At 30.3% G+C, this 14,825-nt stretch overlaps 2 protein-coding genes across 3 annotated transcripts; both read left to right on the forward strand.

Annotated features, from left to right (window-relative positions):
* Positions 1–3,562: 3,562 nt before the first annotated feature.
* Positions 3,563–7,016, forward strand: LOC113848116 (2,3-bisphosphoglycerate-dependent phosphoglycerate mutase-like). Of its 2 annotated transcripts, XM_027477503.1 has the most exons (9): positions 3,563–3,619; positions 4,002–4,264; positions 4,418–4,641; positions 4,935–5,053; positions 5,151–5,307; positions 5,694–5,795; positions 5,886–6,005; positions 6,741–6,796; positions 6,903–7,016. In XM_027477503.1, exons 2-8 carry the CDS (start codon positions 4,012–4,014, stop codon positions 6,783–6,785), a joined length of 1,020 nt encoding a protein of 339 aa, XP_027333304.1. In that variant the 5' UTR covers positions 3,563–3,619; positions 4,002–4,011; the 3' UTR covers positions 6,786–6,796; positions 6,903–7,016. The 2 variants fall into 2 exon arrangements, with proteins under 2 accessions (XP_027333304.1, XP_027333305.1); XM_027477504.1 differs by lacking the exon at positions 3,563–3,619 and having other exon boundaries at positions 4,007–4,264; positions 5,886–6,009; positions 6,903–6,993.
* Positions 7,017–8,416: 1,400 nt separating this feature from the next.
* LOC113847383 (ribosome maturation protein SBDS-like) lies at positions 8,417–10,672 on the forward strand. Its single transcript, XM_027476465.1, has 5 exons — positions 8,417–8,615; positions 8,700–8,829; positions 8,916–9,116; positions 9,223–9,390; positions 10,052–10,672. Exons 1-5 carry the CDS (start codon positions 8,482–8,484, stop codon positions 10,496–10,498), a joined length of 1,080 nt encoding a protein of 359 aa, XP_027332266.1. The 5' UTR covers positions 8,417–8,481; the 3' UTR covers positions 10,499–10,672.
* The last annotated feature ends 4,153 nt before the right edge of the window (positions 10,673–14,825 follow it).

Here is a 14,825-nt window from a genome sequence, read left to right on the forward strand (position 1 = left end):
ACTGGTTTTATTTTATAACTTAAAACTAAATCTAGTATGATATGATAGTTATAAGGGTTTATTTTTGTCTCCTTTAAAGCAGGTTAGTACTACTCTAAAATAAAGAGATATGTAAAGGAAATTATTAAATTTTATAATTTTAAACTGATAAAACGTATAAAAAATGAGTTAAAATTAAGTGAGAGTGGAAAAGTGATTTGAACTTGAAAGAACTTAGCATCAGATTTGCACGTAGCCCTTTATGCGTCACCCAACTGGTGGTGGCATTGATGAGTGATGTTAAAGTTGAAAACGTTTATTATGATAACTGTTTCCATCCTTTTAAGTATTGAAATTTAAAATAAATTAAAACCAATTAACAAAATATTGAGAGTTGAATAAGGGAGAGGCACAGAGAGGGAAGGGGCCACAATTTTCATGGGTCGTTTCACATCGTCTCTTTGTGCCCCTAAAACATCACGAAGGGTTGCTCTAAATAATTTTTTGATTAAGTAGAGTGCATCAATATAAAATAAGAACAGCACAATTCTTGTTTATTATCATATTCGAAACTTACTATATATATTTTATGGATAAAACTTTTAATCTTTTCGTGTATTAAATGGATATCATTAAATTAAATTAATTTTTCAAATAAAATTAAAAATTAAATATTGTAAAAATAATAATTAATATTCTATTATATTAAAGAAATTTTAAAAGTATGAAATTGTTAATGTTAAATTAATATTAAATTAAAAAATAAATACATAATATAGAAAAAAAATTACTTATTATGATAATAAAAAAATATATTTAAAAATAATTTTGTATGATAATACTTTTAAAATGCTCTCGTCTAAAAATTAAGTACTTATAATTTATATATAAAAGTTGATGATTGATATTTTTATCATATGATAAAAGTTTATTTTGTTTACCAATTTTTTTTTATTGATTTTAATCTTACAACTTTTTTTTTAAATGACTCTTATTTTCTCATATTAATGATATACGTTATATAATACCTCATAAAGGTTGCTAGATTCATATTTAAATATATGTCAGGTTATTATTAAGTGTTGATGACAATTATTTAAAAATAATCAAATTTATGAGAATTAAATTAACAATTTTACAAAAATTAAACTAAACAATTTCATACCATATATATATAATTTTATTTGTTATAAAGACTTTAGATAAAGTTATATGACGAAGAAAGAAGATGAAGGATGAGAGCAAGTGTGTGGTAGGATGTAAATGTGCTACATTTTTTTACTATTCTATCAACTAAATTTGTGTATCTATATAAAATTTAAAAGAAGAGAAATATTAGTAATATACTCTTTTAAACATATTTTTCAATATTTTTTTTTATAATTTGTTAATTTATGAAAAATTTAAAATAATCTTTAAAAAGATGTCAATTTACAAGATAAGTATTTTTACTTTTTTAAAAAATAAATTAATGACAGAAAATATGTTAAAAATGTATTAAAGAATAATAATTCTACCACAAAACAAGTGTATCAACTAGCATGAGATTGTTTTAATTTAACATATGACTTTAGTTAAAGTCTTAATGAATGCAACTAGTTTCCTATTTGGTTCTGTTTGAACAAAACTACTTTCAATACATGTGGTATAGGAAAGATAACAATTATAAATCATTCTAATTTATATTTCTACAAATTCTTCTAATTAAAAAATAAAAAAATTATTAAAAATTTTTAAGATGATAAAATACATACTTTTTTTATTTAATACTTACTCTATCAAATAGCAGAAGAATTTTATATATATATATATATATATATATATATATATATATATATATATATGTTGAATCTCATTTAATAAATTATCGGCATTGTGATTCAAAAAAATCTTGATAAAAAAATTAACTCAACTAGTATAATTTGTATTACTGACTTTAATTTTTTTTATTACAATAGTGACTTTAATTTCATTGAAATGAAATACGTAAAGTTTGTAAATAATTAAAGCTTATCATTACGGTTATTATAAGCAGATGTTGATTTAAATAATTAGGATTGCAAGAAAGTCAAACATATTAGTTTTTGTTTTAGTTTATAATTTATATGATAGGTAATTCAAAATTAAAGTGCGTTGAGCTTTGTAAAGATAAGTAATCGTTGAAAAAGACTCGTCCTTTTAAATTTACATTTGCAAAATGACATCCTTCAAAAGAATAATATTATATCATTCTAAAATGATATTTTCAAGTTTTGCTAAATATTTAAAACATAAAGAGGCAAGCCAAAAACATAAAAGAATTAAAAAAAAAAAACTTTATAACCTCTATATTTGCAATTTATAAAACTAATCCTTATAATTATATTTTATTCACTCTGATTGTATTTAAGTTGAAGAAATTTGTATTTCTCTTGCTCCACCTTTAAAATATATATATATATATATATATATATATATATATATTTCAAACTTTTAGTAATTATAACATTTTTATTGAGATGTCTTAAGTTTTAAAACCTCATTTGGATGGTCAATAAAACTATAAGCAACTGCAAAATTACTTAGCCATAGCATATTATGAGCTGTTTAATTTTTTTTATTTTTAAATATTTACAAAAAATATTTTTTTATTTTCACCTTTTTACACAAATTTTTAGAAACAACAAACAAAATAAAATAAGGTAATAGTTTTATAAGTAAAAACAATAGGATTGTAAATTAATATCCTAAGAACACTTATTAAGAAATTAAAAGATAAATTTTTATTAAAATTATAATAAAAATACGGTAAAAATCATGATAAATGTGTATTAATAATATTTTAAAGAATATTAACTACACATTCTCTCTATGTACTCCTTATTATTAATTAAAATTTATTAAAAATTATAAAAATATAAAAAAATATTAATCTAAAAGTAAAAAAGAATAAAATTTATGAAATTTTTAATAAATTTTAGTCAACAATAAAGATTATGTTATTGAAAGTGCGGTGCTAACGTTCTGAAAGTATGATAAAGAGTGTACTGTTAGTATTCTTCTAATATTTTTGTAAAAAATATTCTCTTTAAATTTCTTAACATTTTTTTAATATAAAAACAAAAACAATAGTAATAAATATTTTACCAAACTAAACAGCTCACAACCAAGTTGGTAGCCCATTCTGCATTTAATACAGACGTGGAGCAGAACTGGTAGGTTGGCAATGTGGTTATAAATCGTGGATTATTGTGCTTTCGAATTGTGGCAGCATTCCTAGTTTTTATCGAACTACATATATTGTCGTATGCTGTTTAAAGGTGACATTTGAGTACCAAAAAACAAATCATACAGCTAGTTCTGTGTCATTTAGGAATTAGATTGCCTCTTCTGCAATTCAAGTTTGAGTTACACTAAAAAAATACTAATATTGAATCCTTTTACCTCTCATTAATCGACATATTATCCTTTCCAAAGTTAGTTGGTTGGAGTGCATACAGTAGCTTCTTTAATCACAAACTCTGCATTGCCTCGATTTCATCGCCTACTATTATTTCTTCCTATTTATAAACTATATAGTATTATACGCTTTTCACTTTCACATGCACACATAAAGTATAGTAATATTCGTCTAGTTGTTTCCTTTGGCTATTTGCTACAGGTACTCTGAATCACTTTCATTTTAAGAAGATAATATTTTCATTGCTTTTTTTTAACTTTTTTGTTGTTTTCCCTCTCCCAATATGTGTCTTTTCTGGGCTCATCTTGATTTTTGTATTCATCTTCATAGATCTGCAATTTCTATTAAGAGTAGGAAATGTTTTAATTTTCCCAAGTTTTTTTTTTCCTGTTACTTACTTGGCATCATTTATCAATGTCTTCTACGCTTGTATGAGTTTCTTGTTTCATTGGTTCAAACATTAAGGGTATATCCTGATACTTAAATGGACAAATAAATCTCAACAAGCATGAGGCACCCCATGTCTTGATTATGAATTCACAAGCAATAAGTGATTTTTTCTTATGCAATTGTTTGTTTTCAGTCTTAAGAGAATGGCTGCTGGAATATCTTACCAGGCTAATGGGGCTTTTCAATCCCATTCTTATTTGAACAATTTTAATCATCAGAAAAAGCTGAAGAACAATATAGTAAAACTGGTGACCAAGGATTTTATCAGCAGTAACTGCCTTTCAAGGCGGGTTTGTAGTGTAATTCAATCTTCAGCTTCTCAAACATCAGTGATTGAGACAGTGTCATCCCCTTCAAGAAGCAAAACTAGGGACAGAGACATTCACAAGAAATCAAGTAAGACAAACATATTTCTGTGTCAAAGCATGTTCAAAAGGATTGCTTCTCGAAGTTGGATTCACCACTCTTAGGTGATTGCCACATTCTAGAAGTTAAAGTTGTATACAATGGATGTTGTCTAACTGCAATATTTAACTTATTGCTACTCAGATGAAGCTGCTTTGATCCTTATTCGACACGGTGAGTCCTTGTGGAATGAGAAGAACTTGTTCACAGGTTGTGTTGATGTGCCACTGAGCAAGAAGGGCATAGATGAAGCAATTGAAGCTGGGAAAAGAATTAGCAGTATTCCTGTCGATCTCATATTTACATCTGCTTTGATTCGTGCACAAATGACAGCCATGCTTGCCATGACACATCATCGTCGTAAGAAGGTAACATGAATGGATAACTATTTTCAGGTGTCAATAGAGACATAACATGTGCACTAATTTTTACTTGAGAAAGTTTGGGACATATTTATAAGCATCATGACATGCTCTAAACCATTAGTACTTAATTGTGAACACAGTGGAATTGAACTCTTTGCTTAGTATACCATAGTCCAGAAAAGACTACAAAAAGTGTAGTAGTTTGTAGTTTATACTATTTGAAGAAAGATATTCATTTTCTACAATATAGTATTCAATGCCATTTTCTATGTTATTAGTGATCAACGTTTCTGCAGGTGCCTATCATAATGCACAATGAGAGTGAACAAGCAAGGGAATGGAGTCAAGTTTTTAGTGAAGATACAAAACGGCAATCCATTCCAGTCATAGCAGCCTGGCAATTGAATGAAAGAATGTAGTAATCTTTTTTCGTACCTTCAGTGTTAGCAAATCCTGCTTTTCAATCTTGTGTGTAATATATTATCTATTGGCCATACTTGTTATCATTTCAGGTATGGAGAACTACAAGGTCTCAATAAGCAAGAAACGGCAGACAAATATGGGAAAGAACAAGTCCATGAGTGGCGCCGGAGTTATGACATACCTCCCCCAAATGGTGAAAGTTTGGAAATGTGTGCTCAAAGGGCAGTTGCCTATTTTAGAGACCAAGTATGTGGTTACTTTGATTTTTGTATCATGGTTCATTTTTATAAAGATTAAAAAACATCTTAGTAATTTGATTACCTTCCTTTTGTTTTCATTTTCTCCTTTTATGCTATAATATTCTGCACGTTCTATCATTATAATAATTAATGTCAGTGTTATGTGTTAAAATTGATATTCAGAGACACCTATATCATTAGATGGTCTTCTCTACTGCATAACTCCATATTATTTGTTCAGTGATTTTTTTATATATATTTTATGTTTAATGGGGTATGTAGCTTCAGGCTTCTGAGAAAGTATGTATGTAGCTCAATATATGATTTTTGATTAGTAAATAGTAACACAAAACTCTTGAAGGAGGAAGTGATTCCATTGACATAATGCTGCAGATTGAACCTCAACTTTTATCAGGAAAGAATGTTATGATTGCAGCCCATGGGAATTCTCTGAGATCCATTATCATGTACCTTGACAAACTAACTTCCCAACAGGTGATTGAAGATTTCAAAATTCTCATGACTACGAAGTTCACATAGTATCAATAGTCTTCTTTGTATTATTATTGTTTCTCCTTTTCACAGGTGATTAGTTTAGAATTGTCAACTGGAATTCCTATGCTTTATATTTTCAAAGAAGGAAGATTCGTTAGGAGGGGAAGTCCAATAGGACCAACTGAAGCTGGAGTTTATGCCTATACTGGGGTTTGCAACTATACCCCTTTTATATTTCATTCTGCTTTGCCTAGATGATGATTTTTTCAGCATTCTACAAGTTTTTATTTATGATGAAAAGATGAAAGGAGACTTGCAGTCAACAAGAAATAGATAGAAAGAATAAAACTTCAAAATGGTTTCATTATTCTTGACAGTCTTTGCATAAATTTACAGACTTATTCTTGAGAAGTGATTACTTATATAATGGTAATACCAGGTTGTGCTTCCATGTCAAGCACTTTTTCTTTGTGCTAAAATGTTCTTTTTCCACGGTTCTTAAATTTTCAAACATATGTACAATACTCATAGAAAGTTGTTACACATAGTAGCTAACATCCCAAATTGAAACATTTCCTTTGGATTCAGCCAGTGTGGTTGGTTGGCATGGATAGAGATCCTGATCCTACAAATGTTAATAACTGAATAAGCATGGAAGCAATTTTGATTAAAATTCATCTTTTTCTCATACCAGAAAAGAAAAGACATTTATTTATTAAACACTGAACTTTGCTAGGGGGTAACTGAACACAAATTGTTTTATAGTTGAAGTCCATTAGTCCATTAGTCCAAACATCCTCTGGGATCTGTGATCTATTATTAAGAAGCAATTTTCTACTAATTAGATTTGTGCCATATTATGTTATTATATGAAATTCCATTTTTCATTTGTCAAACTTGTTAACCAGGTTTCAAGGCACTGACACTGTTATTACTTGATTGCAGGGTTTGGCCCTTTACAGGCAGAAGTTGGATGATAGGTTCCAATAATGTTTTTTAAGGTTAGTAATAGGTATGCACTCACTTTGTTCTGTTTATGCTTATTTCTTAGTGTACATTTTCATTTTTTTTTTTCGTTTTTTTATCATTTTATTATTTTTGTTTCAGTTAATATGTCACGTGTTAATCAGCAATACAGTAGGGTTACATATGGGGAAAAAAATAAAAGACTTTATCATTGTTAAAGTTACATAGCATGAAAATCTGCGCGTCTTTTGGGGGTTTGGCGGATACATGCTCCACTGCAGTATCGTTCTCAAATGGTGGAGGAGTAATTGCTTCTGTGTGCCTATTCTAAATGAACCATTGAATATTATAGAAAGACTTTTATGTCTATTACTTCAATTGTAAATGAGTTGTAATTTTAATATATATAGAAACTTATTACTCATCACAGAGTACTCAAATTGTTATACAGCCTCTTTTCATTTACAACGAAGATTTAAATGAGATTTTGTCTTCCAGTATTCATATTAAAATAACTAGATATAATAATATAAATTTACCCATTTTGTAATTAGTCTTAACTTACAAATTCAATGATTTAATGAAGCACAGAAAATACATGAGATGATGGGATTTAGAATAGTTTGTATTTTCTTTTTTTTTTTTTGGTAAATACAATTTGGAGGGTAATAAAATGTTGCATCATGACCAAAAAAAATGTTGCATGAAGGGTGTCTCGCGTTGGGTTGTTTATATTTAATCTTTTTACTGAGATTTCTTAAGTTTTAAAAGTTTAGAAACTTGATTTAATCTTGTAGAATATTTAATTTATATTATGTATACATGGAAGTTAATTGATGTGCTAAATTTTTTGTTAATTAAGCTTATTAATTGGCCAAAAGTGATTTTTTTATTAGAGTATCTCTTTTTCCAACTTAAATATCTTGTTAGAGAAAATGTAATGAGAATTTATTTTCTCAGATTAATTAGATAGGTTTGTTGTTTTTTGAGTTTTTTTAACTAATTGAATATATATATATATAAAAACTCATTTAGATATAGTCAATGAAACTATAAACAACTGTAAAATTATTTAACCAAAGAATATTATGGGCTATTTAGTTTTTATTTTTTATTTTTTAAAATTATTAAACTGTTATTTCATTTTTTATTTTTAAATATTTGTACAGCAAACAGTGAAAATATTTTTTAATTTTCACCTTTTTAGACAAATGTTTAAAAACGACAAAAAAAAAACAAGGTGATAGTTCTATTACTATAAGTAAAAACAAGAATATTGTTGATTGATATCCAAAGAACACCAATTAAGAAATTAAAATATATTTTTTATTAAAAATTACCCTAAAAACACGTTAAAAATCATGATAAATGTGCATTAACAATAATTTTATAAAAAAAATGTTCTCTTTAAATTTCTTAACTTAAAGAAAGAACACAAAAACTAAATAAGAAATATTTTACGAAATTACAGAGCTCATGTGTCATCCCACAACCAAGTTGCTAGCTTATTCTGCATTTAATACAGACGTGGAGCCGAACTGGTAGTTACAAAGGGAATGGTGGATTAAAAAATCAAAACTCAAAACCCAAATTCAAAACGTCGTCGTATTGTACCCCACCGCTTCTCTTTATTTCTTTGATTCTTTTCTCCCTCGTCGATTAGTCATTCAGGTAAACGAACACAAGAAAAAGAGAGAGAGAGAGAGAGAGAGAGAGAGAGATGTCGAGGACGTTGGTGCAGCCGATAGGGCAAAAGAGGCTAACGAACGTAGCAGTGGTGCGTCTGAAGAAGCACGGAATGCGCTTCGAGATTGCTTGCTACCCTAACACCGTTCTTTCTTGGCGTTCCGGCGTGTAACCTCTCTCTTCCCCCCTTTCTCTTTATTATCCACTCAAATCTCCAATTCTTCATTTAAATTAAAATTATAATAACAACAGGGAAAAGGACATCGATGAAGTGCTGCAGTCCCACACCGTTTACTCCAACGTCTCCAAAGGGGTTCTTGCCAAGTCCAAAGATTTAACCGCAGCTTTTGGCACCGATGACCACTCCAAAATATGCTTAGAGGTATGTAATATAATTATGTAAGCCTCACACATACCATCGGAACTTTATGATAACGTTTTTATGATTGTTTTGGTTTGAGGGTGCAGATTTTAAAGAAAGGGGAGCTTCAGGTAGCTGGTAAAGAGAGGGAATCGATTCTGTCGAATCAGTTTAGGGACATTGCGACCATAGTGATGCATAAGACTTACAATCCTGAGACTCAGCGCCCTTACACTATCAGCATGATCGAACGCCTCATGCGCGAAATCCATTTTGCCGTTGATCCTCACAGCAACTCCAAGAAACAGGTCTCTCATTCATTTAACTGTTACAATTCAATCAATGTTTGTAATGATGATGCAAATTTTTCAAAGCTGGTTGGATTTGTTTTTATGTATGATCATCATGATACAGGCTTTGGAGTTAATTCAAGAGCTTCAAAAGCACTTCCCTATAAAACGGTGCCCGTTGAGAATACGAGCTGCTGCTCCCGAGGATCAAGTGCCCCAACTTTTAGAAAAGCTCAGTGTGTGGGATGCCACACTTATTTCCAAAGAAGGATCTTCTGCTCAGTTATCTGTGGTAAGTTCTTGTTGTATTCATTTTCAATTTAGCTATACTGGATTTTCTGATTGCTTGTACTTGCTATAGTATGTATTTCTTGAAAGCGAAACTAAAAGTATTGCGATGGTTGCTAGTTTTAGGAGCCCCTCTTATTATCTGTGCGTGTTTGGGTAAACTGCTTAGTTAAACACTTCTTTGATACATGTTTATCATATGGGAGTTTATTCATAAGCTTCACTTTAAAACTTAAGTGAAATAAACTAAGAATATCTTGTTTTGATAGGCTTCTATGTAAAGCATGTTGAAATAAGGTGAGTAGAACGTATTAGAAAGTCACAAGCCTCTTTCATAAGCTCAAATAAAGACTAGTGTTAACCAATGCAATATCAGCTTCATTTTTGGAATTCTCATCTCACCCCCAACACAATCAAATAACCCATAAAAATTTCAAAAGGGAAGTCTATTTCTATAACTGTTCAGCAATTCTCCTGTTTCAAATGCTGTTACTGTATATTCCTTGTTTATGGTTAACTATTGAAAATATAATCCTTTCCAAAAGTTGTGTGGGTTTGGTGTATCTACATAATGCGTATACTACTATACTTATACGGTTAATCTTGAATCTGCTAATGTGTTGAGGGATATTGGTATTACCGTATTATCTCTGATTGGATTGCAGATTTTTGAATTGGAGCCTGGTCTATATAAGGATTGTCATGATTTTGTTATGAATAAGATGCATGGAAGATTTGAAGTTCTTGCACACTCTCTTTATGTGGAGGGGGATACCCATGTGGAGCAATACAATGATATTGAGGATATGCCTGCATCATGGCCCAAAGAAACTCCTGATTCTGTGCATGAATTGAATGAGAAACTTCAAAAGCAAACAATTTCATCTACGAGTAGGCCTACTGATGGACAACAACAAAAGCAAAATAAGTGCAACACATGTAATGTTTCTTTTGAAGACTCCAAGCTGTATAGGGAACATCACAAGAGTGAGTGGCACAAGCACAATATGAAGCGTAAGACAAGGCAACTCCCACCACTTACCGAGGAAGAGTGCATGGCAGACATGGGATTGGGCGACTCAAAATCTGATTTGAAGGATTATTCATTTTAAGATGATAATCAGTGTTTTAGAGGTGTTAATTGATAATCTCATTATTGAAGTCTTGTGTGTATACTTAGGCCAGTTTTGTCAGGATTGTAAATTGTTTACATGGAAATCCTTATATTGAAACCCTCGAGCATATTCCAGCACAAATTACATCGACAAATGAATTTTGATTTTCTTTTACTTTGAAGATGTCTTAATGGACAATGTTTGTGAAAATAAAGATTGTAGGTCTGCTTCGTTAAGATTGGCTGCAATTTAAGGAAATGAAGCAGATTGTCTCTTTGTACTGTTTATTAACTTAATTGAGTTTTTTTTTTTTTTAAAGAAAAATCAATATATGTATATTCTAGAATGGAAAAAACATTTGAGACAAAACCAAGTCACCTTGTGAGGAACATTCTCACAAATCGTTCTGAAAATCCTAAGTATACTCGTTGTAGAGTAAGCTTTGTGTGAACCTGTGATCCACTGGGTATACTGAAAGTTAAACAAGGGAAAGAAAGTTCTTACAAGTAAAGATTGAGATTATGTGTTCAATTTTACTGTTTTTTAAGATTTTTTATAAGTTACTTTATGTATTTCTAGTTCATCTTATGTGGTAGGTAACATATATATGTTAAAAATTCTTGAAATTAAAAAGAAGATTAATCAAATGTGTCATCAATTTTAAGGCGTAAAAATAAAAGAAATGGCTATAATAATAAGGAAAAAATGATAAATACTTAAAGAATCCTAACAATCTAAATATATTGTTTATTGTGTTAGATTTAGATACAAATTGCAGTTTATAATATGATTGATTTTTCAAGCTTTTAGTGTTAGTGAGACAATAATATTGAATGAGAAATTAAAATTTGTTTGGAGTCTCTTTTTGAAAAATTCAAAGGTAAGGAAGCAAGATCTCAAAATGATATTAAATGATGATCGTTATGGTTAAAGTCAATTTTTGGATTAAATGGAAATAAGAAATTTGAATTGAGTAAGTACTTGAAAGAAACATTAGATAGTTTAAAAAATTTTGATATCTCTAATTTTTGAAAATTAAACTCAAGTTAATTTCTAATCCAAGTAAGTATTGCAAGAGAGATATTGGCATTACCTATCTACATTGTGATCTCTTAATCTTCCTTTAATACTAGAGGAAAGATACTCGATTTTCACACTCTCCTTAACACTTAAAATGGTAGAAACACTTATTGCATCTAAGATTGGCTTAAGAGATACTCTTCGGCGTTACTTTCAAATGAGTATAAAAAGCTTGAAAAATTTGAACAAAATAAGAAATTTTATCATGTTATTATTAACTATATTATGACTTGATAAATAATTATAAATTAGTTTTTTTTTTATTTTGTAAAAATAGCTTCTCCACAAGATGTTGCTTTTATAGTTTCTATGGGACTTGATGATTGAAAATATTTTTCTTTTAATAGATTCTGTTGAATTTTATAATTATTTTGTATGGAGCGTTCAAGACTCATTTTTATTTGAGTTTGTATTGAGCTAGCGACAAATACAAAGACTCATTTCTATTAGCAGCATGTTCAGTTCAGTTACTGGTTTGTTGGGAGTTAGATTCCGTACTCTTTTTTTTTTTCTTTTTGTCCAAGCCAGGTGGGAATTGAGATGATTGATGCACTTTGAGTCACAGGGGATTCCTATGAACATTAAAACTCTTCTCTCTGTTAAAGACAGATGCTTATCTTGTCAAAATGTCAGAACAATAGTCATTTTCGCTTAACTTTTCTTACAAATGATGCTCACAACTTAGAAAAGCTTATCCTATCATACAGCCTCGTTGTAAGTTTTGAATCTGTTAAATTATTTTTGTGGTAACCATTTTAAAGACCTTGCCGTATCCTGAATGTCAATCATTTTTATTATATTCAGGTTACTACTTACTACTGATCTTGCAAAATGTCTGCAGACTTTTCCAAGGCTGCAATTGGTTAAACTAGATTGTTGTGTGGGTACAAGTTCAGGGTTAAAAGCCATTGGTAATTTGTGTGCCTCACTCAAAGAATTGAACTTGAGTAAATGTGTTGCAGTCACTGACGATAGTCTCTCATACCTTGTGCAAAGACACAGAGATCCAGAGAAGTTAGACATAACATGCTGTTTCAAGATTCACATGCATCCATATACAGCCTAACAAATTCATGTTCAAGGCTCACTTCCCTTAGAATGAAGTCTTGTAGCTTGGTCCACAGAGATGCTTTTTTGTTTATTGGACAGTGCCACTTATTGGAGGAATTAGATGTCACAGACACTGAAAGTAATGATGAAGGTGCATTTTCAACCTCACATTTCCCTTATATAATGTTTACCTGCAGTGCATGATTTATGCTTCTTGATTTGTGTAGGGCTTGTGTCTATCTCAAGATGTACCAAACTTTCTAGCCTGAAGTTGGGCTTATGTTTGAAGATAAATGATAATGGACTGAAGCATATTGCAAGCAGTTGTTTAGACCTCAAACATCTTGATCTCTACAGGTTTCTCATCTCTCAACTTTGTAACATTTAAACACAATTTAATTTTTGATAGGAGAAATTTCCCAGCATGCCTTACCTCATTATTGAAGTGAGATGAGTGAAAAGGCATCATGGAACTTATTTATGAATAAATGTAAACTGCAATGCATGTAGTATTGGTTGCTTATAGTCACAGATATTATACAATATCATCTTAAGTTGACCATTTCTTAGAATCTTTAGATGGTGGTTCTACCTTACTTGGTTATAATTTTTTGGCAATTTTCGTTTTGTTCTCTCCCATTAAAAGTTTACTGTGGTTGATTTCACAGGAGCTCAAGAATAACTGATGAGGGAGTTAATGCAATTTTCCTTGGCTGTCCATCACTAGAGGTTATTAACCTTGCTTATAACAGTAACGTGACAGATACTTCCCCTAGTGTCTCTTTCAAAATGCCTGAATCCAAGAACCCTGGAAATTCAAGGGTGCCCACAAATTTCACCAGCAGGTCTCTCAAATATTGCTGTCAAGTGTAGGCATCTTGAGATGCTGGACATCAAAAAGTGCTATAAAATCAATGATAGTGGAATTATTCAATTGGCTCAACATTCTCAAAATCTAAAACAGTCAAGGCTCTCTTCGTAGTAGTCCAAAACTTTTGGAGATTATTTTGTATGCCAGTATTTATTATCATAACACTGGTGCTTGATGTTGATGCGATGTCAAATATGCCATCAAGTGTATATAAAACTAACTAGCAATGATTTATTTGAATTGCAGATAAAGTTGTCATATTGCTCAGTAACAGATATGGGTCTCATTGCACTTGCTAGCATAAGCTGCTTGCAGCATATATCCATCTTTGACTTGGAGGGTTTAACATCAAATGGCCTAGCAGCTGTCCTTTTGGCTTGTCAAAATTTGACTAAGTGAAGTTAAACACATCCTTTAAGACATTACTACTTCAACAAATTCTACAATACATGGAAGCTCGTGGTTGTGTGCTATTTTGGAGGAAAAGGCATTTGAAACTTTCGGGCATTCCCCCTGCTTATTTGCAGCTATTCACATTCAGGAATAGTCTGTGATAAAACATTAATCCTTAAATTTGGCGTTCATTAAGACCACAAGATCCGTTACATTGCTATGCTATTATTGAATTTCATCAATCTCAGTTGTATAGTGTTGATCTAACTGCGATAATAGATAGAAAAGCAGTTATTTATTTATGGGATGTTGGCTATTGGAATATAAAATTCATTTTGTACAACCCAAGAAAATGAAAAACTAACAGCTTCATTGCCATTCCCTCTGTCACACAAGATTCCAATTTTATCCTTTCATCACATCAAACTTTTCATAAAAGACATACCTCAATTTCATTCATAGCTTATTTTTCAAAGACAACAAGAACGATAATCGTATGGAAATGAGTTCTATTTGGTGGCTGGCTTTATGTGTATTTTCAAGGAATAGATAATGCCCTTTGATGAAAATTTACTTGGTGGAATATCTCAACTTGATCATTGCTTCATGTTTATGATTAATACATGTGTTTCATGGGGGAAAAGATTTATGAGCTCACTGAAAAAAATAAAGTCACAAATTATGTCAGACTTGGACATTACAAGATTAAGGAACAGGTAAAATGAATATGTTTAATGCAAAATTTCGTTGTTCTGCATTCTCAACTAGATGATTGGGTACTTTAAATATTTATAATAAAATTATATATTCTTATTTATCACTTTTAAATCACACATTTGATTTAAATAAGTAAATTACTAAACAAACACAAATACATAACACAAATCAGATATTTCTTATTGCAGAATAGACAAATTGTTATATGAGCCT

This window comes from Abrus precatorius, unplaced genomic scaffold, assembly GCF_003935025.1.
Source record: "Abrus precatorius isolate BTA unplaced genomic scaffold, Abrus_2018 Scaffold8, whole genome shotgun sequence".
Taxonomy (NCBI): Eukaryota; Viridiplantae; Streptophyta; class Magnoliopsida; order Fabales; family Fabaceae; genus Abrus; species Abrus precatorius.

Excerpts from the sequence above, each read along its gene's own strand:
- LOC113848116 (XM_027477503.1), top strand. The coding sequence starts at position 4,012 with ATGGCTGCTGGAATATCTTACCAGGCTAATGGGGCTTTTCAATCCCAT. Across the intron at positions 5,308-5,693 it reads TTGCCTATTTTAGAGACCAA|ATTGAACCTCAACTTTTATC; the intron begins GTATGTGGTTAC and ends ATAATGCTGCAG. Across the intron at positions 6,006-6,740 it reads GAGTTTATGCCTATACTGGG|GGTTTGGCCCTTTACAGGCA; the intron begins GTTTGCAACTAT and ends ACTTGATTGCAG.
- LOC113847383 (XM_027476465.1), top strand. The coding sequence starts at position 8,482 with ATGTCGAGGACGTTGGTGCAGCCGATAGGGCAAAAGAGGCTAACGAAC. Across the intron at positions 8,830-8,915 it reads ACTCCAAAATATGCTTAGAG|ATTTTAAAGAAAGGGGAGCT; the intron begins GTATGTAATATA and ends TTGAGGGTGCAG. Across the intron at positions 9,117-9,222 it reads ACAGCAACTCCAAGAAACAG|GCTTTGGAGTTAATTCAAGA; the intron begins GTCTCTCATTCA and ends ATCATGATACAG.